General features: G+C 41.8%; 1 protein-coding gene across 2 annotated transcripts in view; it reads right to left on the bottom strand.

The window, feature by feature from the left end:
- Positions 1–559: 559 nt before the first annotated feature.
- Positions 560–12879, bottom strand: part of BRCA2 (BRCA2 DNA repair associated) — an 84818-nt gene continuing 72498 nt past the window's right edge. Inside the window, exons 25-28 of one of the 2 annotated variants that reach the window (XM_030563082.1) lie at positions 5802–6058; positions 4512–4664; positions 3100–3749; positions 560–1191 (exon numbers count right to left, since the gene is read on the bottom strand). In XM_030563082.1, coding sequence (XP_030418942.1) covers positions 3108–3749; positions 4512–4664; positions 5802–6058 — 1052 coding nt within the window. In that variant the 3' untranslated portion in view covers positions 560–1191; positions 3100–3107. Of the gene's footprint in view, positions 1192–2947; positions 3750–4511; positions 4665–5801; positions 6059–12879 lie in introns of those variants that run through there. The other variant, XM_030563091.1, reaches the window with a different exon arrangement.

Raw genomic sequence — 12879 nt, 5'->3', positions numbered from 1 at the left:
GTCTTTTCCAACAGTGCAATGGAGTGTCCTTGACTGTCTATCAAGTCCAACAGGATCATTGTGCAGCTGCCTGAAATCTGAGCCACTTTCCCTGGGGAAAGGCCCTTAAGCACAATTCCCATTACACTGCAGCCTAAAGTAGGGCTTCACAGGAATAATAGGCTACCGGGGGTGAGAAAGAGGTGGTGAGCTAGATACAAGACAACAGTGAGACTGTTGGTGTGCTGATACCACTGCCTATCATGTTGACCAATATTTGTCTAATTCTTTCCTTGCAATCCTCCTTCAGTCTGTATCCATCTGTCGTCTTTTGTCTTGTACTTAGATTGTAAGCTCTTTGGGATATGGATTGTCTTTTTTGTCCCATGCATGTACTGAGCCTAACACAACGGGGTCCTGGTCTATGACTAGAGCTTACCGGAGCTATAGTAATAAATAATAATTAATAATAATAATAATAATAATAATAATAATAATAATAATAATAATAATACAGAATACTGCGAAAGAGGCTCTGCGTACTAGCAAAACCTCAAACACTTCTTCAAGGGGAGGGAAGGCAAGGTACGAGTTTAACCTCTGATTTTTATACCACTTGTTCATCATCACTACAAATTGCTATTATGAAGGGGATGATTGCTTTTGCCTTTTTTGGGATCCAGTCTCTGGAGTTTGCAAGATGTAGCCCCAAGCTTCATAAGAACCCCCCGTTCATAATGAGAGGAAGGGGAGCTGCATACAAACCCTGGTTCTTTTCCCATGGAGCTGAGAACGCCCCTTCTCTCTCACCCCTCACACTTTGGTATCATGAAAAGAGAAGGCAGCTTTGGATTCTTCAGGAATTTTTTTCCCCTGGCCCAGGGACTTACCCTCTGATCTGCTGGCCAGATGGTATCCTCCTCAGATTCTCTCCTCAGAATGCTCAGAAGGTCCCTACTGGAGTTGCGCTTCTCAGGAGAGTAGGTGCTGATCCAACTCTGAGCCCTATGCTCTGGCAGTGAGAGTACTGGCTGGCTGTGAACAGGCAGAGCCTAATTCACCCACTGTAGAGCCTGTGAAGGCTGCCTCACTTCCAGAATGCTGCTTAGATTTATTCCAGTATTTGCAGGACAGCTCTGCTATGCAGGAATTCAGAAGGGAGGTGCAGCAGTGGTGGATCTGGGTGGTTGAAACAACCATGCCGCCAAATACCTAATTCAGAGGAGGAGAAGGAAGAAAGATTGTAAATTGCTACTGCACAAAAACAAATAAAAATAAAAATTATAAATCAAAATGGTCAGGAAAAACTGAACCACCAACTTGTACAGCTAGAGGCAGATCTGATAGTCTGAGCTGAAATGCAGGGCTTAGCCCAGGAGCTTCTAGCAACACTGAACCACCTCTGAATTTCACAGGTACAAGCATTAAGCATTAACCCGTTAGTGATGAATAAAAATAGAAGCTGTGCTTAGAACAGCTTTTTACCTTCATATCTGAACACCTTGAGGAATCTTTAAAAAGTAGAGGAATGGGGAGTGGTGGGCAGGGGGCAGTACTGAGTTATTTTGGTGCACAGACCTGGAGGATGTAGGGAGGACAGCAGGAGTTGAGGAATTGGATTAGAACAGAAGAGGCATGGCATAGAATGATTGTGGCATAGAAGGGCAGAGGGGATGGTGAGCAGCATAGAAGAAGAAGTATCAGTGTTTGTGCAAGTAGACATGGAAGGGTGGTGAGGGTAAGTAGGTGGCATGGAGGAAGAAGCAGCAATGTTTGTGTAGGGGAGCTGGGCTTTCCATAGCGGTCACTGAAGGAGAGCAGATGTTTTATGGGGAAAATGGTGTTTCTGTTGGGTGGGGAGAAGCAGGTTTGTGCTGAGACAAACCTCGAACATTATGCTACAGAGGATCTCCACTCTACCACTTATAAATAATTGCGAAGTAGAGAGCCAGATACTCATTAGGGACAGGAAACTGGGAAAAGGTGTGCAACAGCAGTATTAGTGAGTCAGTGGTGAGTCCTTTTACACCTCACCATGTTCCCTATAGTCCTCCTTTAAGCATGACAACAACAGGAGTCCCAGTCCAACTTGCTAATGTTGGTCATAGCAGGTCTCTGCAGGTTTGCCAGAGCTGCTAGCTTAATTTTTCAAACAATCCTTACGCCTTCTTGCCAATAGGACATGGTGGGAGGAAGGCGGTTGACGAGGAAAAGCTGCAGTCAGACAGGTAGCCGTAGTCAGGGAGGCAGCTTCTCCCTCGAGTGAATCTTTGTGATTTGTTATGGGGAAATAAAGCTCTGACAAACCTCACTTGGTATGTACAACTGGAACTAAAATTAAAGTGGTCAGTAAAAATATGTATTCAACCCTGGAGGTGAAGGATATGTTCCGGGCAAGTGAATTTGATTGTTTACATGTTATAAATAAATGAAGAAGATCTGGGCCCCTTTCATGATGTTACAGTTCTAGGTGATATCTTCCTCCAACAACTACCAAGAAAACACGTGTTCTACCTGCTTGAGGGTCTGATAATCCTTTCACAGCAGATGTCAGATTTTCCTATCAATCGATACATCAAAACTATGGCTGCCTTTTGACATCCTAACACTAGAGAAGTACAGAAAAGTTAAGGACATTAACTCTGTTGGAAATAGTGTCTTATAATTTACCTCTATTGCACTATGATGAGTCCAACAATATCTCTGGGATTCTAGATTCAACAGCTAAATACTGTAAATACATTCTAATGACTTCCCTGATAACCCAAGAAAGTGAGAAAAGCCAACAGTTTAATTTCAAACAAATATTCTATTCTACTTTATCAATACATCAGGTTCAAAATACGGGTTCACGACTAAATGTTGGCAGACCTTTAACTACACCATTGTGAGCAGTGCTGCTGTAATATACTAGTATGAAGGAGATCTTAATGGATAAAAATTGCACCATTCTTGTTCAGCTCTAAGGTTTTCTATTCCATAGAGTAAACGCTATTTATTAAACCTTTGTTTTTGCAATATAGATGTGCATTATTAAATATAATTAGGTACTGTATAAATGTTTACAATGTGAAAAGAGTAAAAAAATCACTTAAATATGAAGTATATACAGTACTGTACATATGCATTTAGTAGCGTTTTCGTTTTGTTAGCCTTTGTAGCTTCTTTTGGATTACTAATAAGCCCTCAGTTTCCCTTGTGTCTTTCCCAGGAGCCTCAGTTCCTTCAGTACTCTTTTGTGAAGTTTTTGTTTCTGCAGCAGACTTAGGAGAATTATTTTTGAGTAAAAGGTGATCTGACGGATCACTGGATATTGCACTGGTGGATTCATCCACACAATCCATCTTCTTTTCTTCTGGCAAACTATACAAGAGCACTTGTGTGTTTATCATTGCAAGTTCTTCATCGGCAACCAAGTCATTCTCAGGAAGAGGGGCAGTTTCATTTGTCCTTTTAAAGGAGTTGATATGACCAGAGTTAGGATTTATTCTCTTCAGTGATTTGTTAAACTGGACACCAGAGCTTTTCGGTGGCTGAAAAGCCTTTTTCAAAGATGTTGAAACAAATACATTGATTGGTGTCAATGGAGGAGGAGAAGGTATTTTACAGAGCAGGTCCAGAGCTTTTCTTTTTTTGCAGTTCTTGGGGGGTTCTTCACTATAAGAAGTATGTGGGGTCATTTGTTCTGAGCCTTGTGGAACAAGTTTCAGGTCACGCTTGCTGGCTGGCAAAGACCTCTGATATTTTATTTTGCTATTAGGAGAGGAAATCTAGTTAAAAAGAAGAAAAAGTTTTAATATTGAGTCAAACACCTTATTTTATTTAATTTCCTATTATTTTCACATACAATAGAAAATTGGACAAACAATACTGTGCCACCATTTATGTCTGAGCACATTAGTCAATCTTCTGGTGGCTAGCAATCCCAAGCTGAAGTTAGTAGAAAAAAGTTGTATGATTCCAGGGGGCTCCCTGTGTACATACATATTAAGGTAGAGAAAGTTTGGCACTGTATCGCAAATCTAAACTTCCCATATCTGAAACCTCTTCCATCAGATGATGAGGATTCATAAAATGTCTGACCAGCTATGAAAAGACAGGCTGACCTAATATATTCTAAATGACAAGAGGTTGAAAAAATAAGAGGTAGGGAAACAGGGAGACAGAAAAGGAAAATAGAGTATGTTGCTCTTGCACTGAAAGCTAGCTGGGAGCTGATCTTTAGTTTGTTTCAGAGAAAAGTTAGTTAGGAAGTGTAATAGATGTGATGAACAAAAGCATATCTTGAGACCACTTTATTTGACTTTTTGAATGTTATATGGAACATTTTAGGCTAGGGATTGTACTCTATTCCTTGCAGGAGAGTTACCATAGCACTCCAGGAACTAAAAACAGTGGGAGGCAATTATTTCAGTCCCTGAGACTGTGAACAGTTCTAGAGAAGTACCACCCCCAGACTAGTTTGCATATACTGGTTCAAACAACTATGAGAGGTCTAAGGAAACACTGATCTTACACCTCAATAAACTTACCAGACATTTATTTTCTGCATCAGATCCTGATTTCCAGGAAGGAGAATGGTGATCTAAGTCATACTCTTTAGGTAAATTATATGGTTGTGGGTCATTTATCTGAAGCAAATTCATCAGTTTGCGTTCTGCATCATTGCAAAAGCAATTTACATTCTACAAGACAGAAGAGAGAAAAATGTAAGGAGGTTGTGTTTTAAAATGTGTATAAAATATAACATCTGAGATTATGTTTACTACTGAAACAATAATGCTAAACTGATCTTTGTGAATATTACCATGCTTGTCTCCTGGCTAGTAATTCAAGTTACTAACTCAAACTGTGAATTTTTAAAAAAAGATTCCTGAAGCTCTTAGAGAACAATGTAAAATACTGTTAATCCTACTTAGTTACTATTAATGGGGAAAAAAAAGTTAAACTCCCCCCACACTTGCCTAATAATCTAAAACAAAATAAATGCGCTTGTTTAGTATCAACTGACATAAAACAATTTCCTGTTCAATGTGAATTACAAATTTCTGGCATCCTGTGCCAAACTGTAGTTAATGTCAACTATTTCACGTACTATCAATGATTTTTCAAATATTTATATTATATTCTATATATACTAGCTATATGAAACAATAGCTTGGTAGAGCAATGACATAGTACAAAGTTTTGCTACTTGAAGAGTAATTCTAATTGTTCGTGTATATTTGTATAAATTTGAAAGAAAACTGAATAAATGAGAGAAAATGCATGCTTGTTGATTTCATATTCCACTTGACACAGTTCAGTTGGAAAACTGCAGTCACTGCAAAAATATTATGATAACAAACTGTTGTTAACAAAAGCAGCAAAGAATCCTATGGCACCTTATAGACTAACAGACACTTTGGAGCATGAGCTTCCGTGGGTGAATACCCACTTCGTCGGATGCATGTTGTTAACAAATGGGCTCAACTGTACAAAGTAGTGTACTTCTCATATCTTTAACTTCAGCCAACTAAAGTGGCAATGACTGGTTCCATATAGAAAATTATTCTACTTTTCTTAGGCAGAGGATGATGACCCTGACAGTGCCCTTGACGATAGTATTGAAAAGCCAAGAAAAATGAAGGAACTCCATGAGTGATATGGAGGCTCCTCGAGAATTAAATTAAACAATCCCCCTGCAAAAATCCCATCAATCAAACTGAATATTATCAGTGTTACCATTGGTTGGTCAGAGTATTACCTGTGTTTATGGACTCTATAGTGAATGTAACTATACTGTACTAATAACTATTGTATTAAAAAATCCATCACTTTACCTCTGTTGTGTTCTTCAGTTTATTAAATCTCTCTTGAAGATAGCGATCCTTTGGACTTGCCGAGAATATGGAAAGGTCCCCAGCAAATAACGTGGGAATTTCTGATTTGAATTCAGATCGCCACTGAAGATTGCTTGCAGAAATCAATGTAAAAGGTTTAATTATGTCTTCAATAGCAAGCTGCTTAAGGTCTGTCCAGATCTTGATGGCCACTAGATTATGATCTTCATCTGACAAATATACCAGAGTAGTGAAACCTAAAAAGTTTTAATTAAATTGAAATGATACATGCAGTTTGGACAGATATTTTCATAGAAAAAACACCTGCTCTACTATTACTTTTGGGTTGTTTTTCCAAAGTTCAAAGAAAGGAAGCCTTCAACTTGCAAAATGATTTTTATTTACTTAGGGCCAGATTCTGCTCTTAATTACACTAGTGTTAATCTGCTGTAATTCCACTGACTTCAGTAGAGTTACTGTACTCTATATTTACACAGGCATAACATAGCAGAATTTTGCCTTTAATACCTTTCAAGTCAAATGTATCTGGGACTCAAATTAATATTTAAAATGTCTATGCTGTCTAGTGGGGTAAAGTGCCTTAGGGTTTTAAAGAAAACCCAAAACATTGTAAATCCTTGTACCTGGTTAGTGCAAAAATTTGAAGGATACTTATAAATGATTAATATTTTTTTTTTAAATTTCAAGTACAACTTTTGTGTAGAAACAAAAATTAAGTCTGCAAAGTACTAGTTGACTAAACCAGGAGATGAAAGTAAAAGAACAATGAGAAATCTCTATTCAAAAATGAATAAAATACTTTACAATCTGCAAGCAGAATACTTCACAAACAACTTCTGGAGAAGATCCCTTAGTAGTTGTCTAATTAATTTCTATGTGAAAGAAAACACATCAAGCTGAGCAGAACAATTGAGGGCTTCAGAGATGAGAGTTGAAGATAATACCATTGCAAGCAACCTCTGAAGACACAGCTTTTTTTGTTTTTAAGAGAAAAGGAAGAAAGCAGCAGCAGCAGGACTGGTGATAAAGCAATAAAAGGAAAAGAGTTGACAGCACAATATTCTGGAAGAAACTGGAGAGGGAAGACTTAAGAGGTCAACTTCAGGTCACGGCATGGTATCAAGACATTGCTTGTTCTGGTAGATGATCTGTCCACTGACAAGTAAGATAAAGCCATTCTCATCCTGCTGTGCCTATCTGCAGCGTTTGATAGTGCTAATTACCAGATATTGAAATGTCCTTCATCTATGCCCAAACCAAGAGGATTATGGGCAATTGTTCTTCCACTTCTGGAGTCCTTGCCTGTAGAGTCTCATAACACGCAGTCCTCTCCTCCTTACTATTCAACATCTACACAAAGTCCTGGAGACAGCTGGTTAGATACCACAGGCTGAGATGCAGACAGTACTAGTACATCAACAACAAACAGCTCTACATTTCCTTTTGTCAAATATAAGCCAGCTCTATTTCCCAGACTTCTCAATGCCTAGTTGTAATCAACACTTGACTGAACCCAGGTAAGACTCATGTTGGCAGGGAGAGAGAAATGCTTCAAAGAACTTGCCTCAGCTATAACATCCCCACTCTCAAGGACATCTGACCTTAGACTAAAAGTTGGTCTGTAGCCTGGGGTTCTCCCTGATGGATTCAGTGCTACCAGATGTCTAAATAACCATGCCAACAAAAAAAAAAAAAAAAATGCTCATTTCTATCTGTAACTGTCCAGAAGATTGTGCTGCATGCTACTAGGAACAGAACTGCCACAAAGACCAAATATTTGTGACCTTCAGATTTGTTTACTGCTGTTTATATCTAGGAATGAAGCCAGACACCTTAAAAAGGTCTAACTGGTAGAAAACATAGCTGCTCATCTGCTTAGCAAGAAAGGTTGTCTTGAGTATATTACTCTTGTGTGCAATTCATTCTCTGCACTAGTTCATTACTGAATTGAGTCCAGTTCCAGGTCTTTGTTTTGATATTCAAAAGCCCTCTCTAGGATTTTCCCTAGTTACCAATAAGATCACCAGTCTCTCTGCAACCATCACCTCCAACAGCTAGGTTCCATTGGATCCATGCAACTGCTGATCAAGAGGGGAGCTCATGAGTATAGGAGACAGAAATTTCACAGTTATTAAACCTAGACACAGGGAATCACTCCTGCAATAGATCAGAATGACCAAATTTAAAAGCAAAACTCATCTCCACTAAGTTCTTCCCCAACAAATAGTTAATCAAGATATTTTTCCTAAATGGCAGGGAATGAAGAAAGATTGTTGTTACTATTTCTAAAGTCGCAGATAGCCCTCAGATACTATGGTGAAAGGTCCATATCAGCAGGTTTATCATAGTAGGGTCTACTACAGAACACCAAATCAGGAGGAGGAGGAGGAGGAGGTGTATGAGGCATTTCTAGAGCAAACAACATAAATATCCAAAACATAAGACCTGGTAGTAATGGGGGACTAACTCCCAGACAGCTGTTGGAAAATGTAATATGGCAAACCACAAAATTTCCAGTATGTATTTGGGATAACTTTTTCTTTCAGAAAGTTGAGGCAGTAGCAGGGGGACAGCCATTTTAGACTTCATTCTGACCAACAGAGAGGAATTGGTGGCAAATCTGAAGGTGGAAGGTAATTTGGATGAAAGTGATCATGAAATGATAGCTTTCATGTGTCTAAGGAGAAGGAATTAGGGCAGCAGAATAAGGACAATGGACTTCAATAAAGGACACTAAAACTGAGAAAACTAGTAGGTAATGTCCCATGGGGAAAAAATCTGAAGGATAAAGGAGTCCAGGAGAGCTGACACAATGTAAACTAATCCAATGCAAAGGAAAGAGAAAAAACAGTAAGAAGCCAATATCACTCCATCAGGAGCTCTTAAATGACCTGAAAAATCAAAAAGGAATCCTACCAAAAATGGAAACGTTCAAGAATTGCTAAGGAGATATAACAAAAGTATAGCACAAGCATATAGGGACAAAATCAGAAAGACTAAGGCACAAAATGAGTCACACCAAGCAAGGACATAATAGGCAGTAAGAAGAGGTTCTATAAATACATCAGGAAGCAAGATGAAAGAAAGAGTAGGCCCTCTACTTAACAGGGAAGAAGAAAAGACAGTTACCTTTTCCGTAACTGGTGTTCTTCGAGATATATTGCTCATGTCTATTTCATATTAGGTGTGTGTGCTTGCCACGTGCACCGGTGCCGGAAGTTTTTCCCTTAGCAGTATCCGTAGAGTGTATGGGGAGATTTTGGCAAACCAGTGAAGTGCCTGAAACCACAATTATTTATTGCTAAAAGCAGTCATGTCAGCAGGCAGTAAATATCAGACGACTTACTGCTGGGGGAGGCCCTTGGGTATCTTCCCCCATGAGGGTAGGGGGTTTGGGATGGGCACTGTCTCCTCTACCCCAACCTCCAAGCGTGTTTCATGCACCAAGCCCAGAGCCGCTGGTGCAGTCAACTGTTGTTGTGAGGTGGTGGCAGACGAGCAGAGCGAAGAGGGCATCGTCATCACTAGCATGGCCCATGCACTCCAATAAGGCCACTGGGGAGGACACTGACCATGCTGTCAAGGCAGTGCCGTAGATGTCGATGTGGTCTCAGGTGCTCAGTTGTGCCAATGGAGTCTCAGTGAGGGACTAAACTGCTCTTCCATGCCAGAGGAATCCCCTACCACTGACCACGGTGGAGCCGTCAATGCCTGTGTCTGCCTGTTGACTGTCACCACCCAAGACCGGTGTTTGGAGTGGGAAGATCGGTGCCAGTGTCGGGGGGGACTGGTGTGAGGGAGGGAGAATTGGTATTGAGATGGGGAGGACTCCCATGGGGTAAACAATGGAGATCTGTGCAGAGAAGATGAATGGTGTTGGTAGCACAGAGACTGGTGCCTCCTCAGATGATCCACATCAAGATGGTGGGGACCACGAACACTGTGCTGGTGACCAAGGGTGAGCCCCAGAGGATCTGGGCTGCAATGCTGGAGGTCTGCGGCGCAGAGACAGAGTGTGCGCTGCCTTGGCTTGGGGAATCAGCAGTGCTCCACTGCCCCCTGGTGGGGTCTTAGCAGCTGGCTTGCCCTCGCATGGGAGCCTTTGCCGTTTCCTGTGGTGCCTAAGGCGTGGGCCAAGGCCTCTGCTTTCTTAGTGCCAGGGGAGCTTGGGAATGAGTCGATGCTGCCATAAGTTTGGGTCCCCTACTGCTCCCGGGAGTTGGTGATGGATCCTTTAAGGGGCTCAGGGCCCCGACTGGGGAGGCACGTCCACATGGCTCCGGAGTTCCAGGCGGCCCGAACTGAGTCCTTTGCCCGATGTCCCATGGCCTTTCTTGCTCAGTGCTGGAGAACCATGTTTCTTAGTTTTCTTTCTGGGCACAGGCGACGGGGAGTGGTTCTGGATAGAGCCCAGTGCCAGGGGTGTGCTGCACACTGAGGCACTAGGAGTTGAGTCTTGGCAGGACAGCTTGGAAGCCGGACGGAGGGCAGCCTCCATAAAGAGAGCCCTCAAATGAATATCCCACACTCTGAGTCCTGGGTTGAAAATGTTTACAAATACGACACTTGTCCTTCACATGTGATTCCCCCAAGCACTTGAGGCAGTTGCTGTGGGGGTCACTTACAGGCATAGGTCTGTTATAGTCTGCGCAGAGCTTAAACCTCAGAGACAGGGCATGCCCGTCCTGGGGTGAAGTCCCTGCTGGGACTCTAACGTTAAGCGTAGTTAGAAGTTAACTACTTACAAGTCCCTAAGCTTTAACTCAGGAGAGATGAAGCCACTAGCCCTTACTATGCAAGGAAAGGCACTCTGACTAATCACTACAGGTGGTAAGAAGGAACTGAGAGGGTGTAGGGCCGACAATGCCTTATATACCAAGGCATGAGCGCAACACTCAAGGGGGCATGACAGTTGACGCTAAAGATACCGCTAAGGCAAAATTCTCTGATGACCATGCATGTGGGTGCACACACACCTAGAATGGAATCGATATGAGCATGTACTCGAAGAAGAATATTTAGACAAGTTACATGTATTCAAGTTGCCAGTGCCTGATGAAATTCATCCTAGGGTACTTAAGGAACTAGCTGAAGTATTAATCAGCAATTATCTTTGAGAACTCCTGGAGGACAGGCGAAGTCCCAGAGGACCAGAGAAGGGCAAACATAGTACCTATCTTGAAAAAAGAGGATCTGGAGAATTATAGACCAGTCAGCCTAACTTGGATACTGGAACAAATTATTTCACAATCAATTTGTAAGGACTTGGAGGATAACATGGTTATAAGGACTAACAGGAACAAATTATACCAAACGAACTTAATTTCTTTCTTTGACAGGGTTACTGGCCTAGTGGATAGGGAGGAAGCTGTAGACCTGATATATCTTGACTTTAGTAAGGCTTTTGACAGTCCCACCTGACATTCTCAAAAGCAAACTAGGGAACTGTGGTCTAGATAAAATTACTGTAAGGCAGTTGCACAACTGGTTTAAAGACCATACTCAAACTAGTAGTTATCAATGGTTCACTGCCAAACTGGGAGGACTTATCTAATGGGGTCACAGAGGAGTCAGTACTTACTATTCAATATTTTCATTAATGACTTGGATAACGGAGTGGAGAGTATGCTTATAAAATTTGCAGATGATACCAAGCTGAGAGAGGTTGCAGGCACTTTGAAGAACAGGATTGGAATTCAAAACAACCTTGAAAAATTGTAGAATTGGTCTGATATCAACAAAACGAAATTCAGTAAAGACAAGTACTTCAAGAAGGAAAACTCAAATGCACAGGTACACAATGGGAAACAAATGGCTAGGTGGCATAAGGCTGAAAAGGATGTGGGGGTTATAGTGGATCACAAATGGAATACGAAGCAACAATGTGATGCAGTTGCGAAAAAGGCTAATATAATTCCATGGTGTATTAACAGGAGAGCCGTATGTAAGAGACGAGAGATAACTGTCCTGCTTTACTCAGCATTGGTAAGACCTCAGCTGGAGTAACTGCAACCAGTTCTGGGTGCCATGCTTTAGGAAAGATGTGGGCAAATTAGAGAGTCCAGAGTAGAGCAACAAAAACCAACAGAAGATTTAGAAAACCTGACCTATAAGGAAAGGTTAATCTGGGCCTGTTTAATCTTGAGAAAAGAAGATGGCAGCAGGGGGAAGGGAACCACAACACTCTTCAAATATATTAAGGGCTGTTACAAAGAGGACATGACCAATAGTCTTCCATGTCCACTGAAGGTAGGACAAGAAATAATGGGCTTAAATCTGCAGTAAGGGAGATGTAGGTTAGATATAAATAAAAACTTTCTAGCTATGACTATATCTACACGATAAGGTAGGGTGTGAACCCCCTGTTCGCGTACAGATAATCATGCTAGCACTCATCAAGCTAGTGTGAGTTTAAATAGTAGTGTAGTTTCAGTAGCACTAGTAGTGGCAGCAGAGACATGGCTAAGCCATGCTAAGTACAAGCCCACCTGAAACTGGTGGCTATGTACTCAGCATGTCTCAGCACATACCCAGTAGTTTCAGAAGGGTTTATACATGGCACAGCTAAGCTCAGCTATTGTTACCTGTGCTAGCATGGCACATGGAGCCGCTCCAGGCCAATTGGGGCAGCAGGAAGTGGCAGCCAGCACATCCCTCAGCTCGCGCTGCTTCCCGCAGCCCCCATTGGCCTGGGACAGCAAACCACAGCCAGTGGGAGCTGCGATCAGCCGAACCTGCGGATGCGGCAGATAAACAAACCAGCCCGGCCCACCAGGGTACTTACCCTGGAAAGCCGCGTGCCAAAGGTTGCTGACCCCTGATATAGCCTATAAGGGTAAGGGAATAGGCTTCCAAGGGATTTTATGGAATCCTCACAATTGGAGGCCTTTAAGAACAGGTTGGACAAACGCTAGTCAGGAATGGTCTAAGTTTACTTGGTCCTCCCTCAGCAGAGGTGGCTGGACTTGACAACCTCTCAAGGTCCCTTCCAGGCTTACATTTCTATGATTCTATGGTTTGGCCTGTCTAACCTAAACATTAGACAGTTATAAACCTG

The sequence above is a fragment of the Gopherus evgoodei genome, chromosome 1, assembly GCF_007399415.2.
Source record: "Gopherus evgoodei ecotype Sinaloan lineage chromosome 1, rGopEvg1_v1.p, whole genome shotgun sequence".
Taxonomy (NCBI): Eukaryota; Metazoa; Chordata; order Testudines; family Testudinidae; genus Gopherus; species Gopherus evgoodei.
This window is presented reverse-complemented; position numbering and strand designations above follow the sequence as displayed.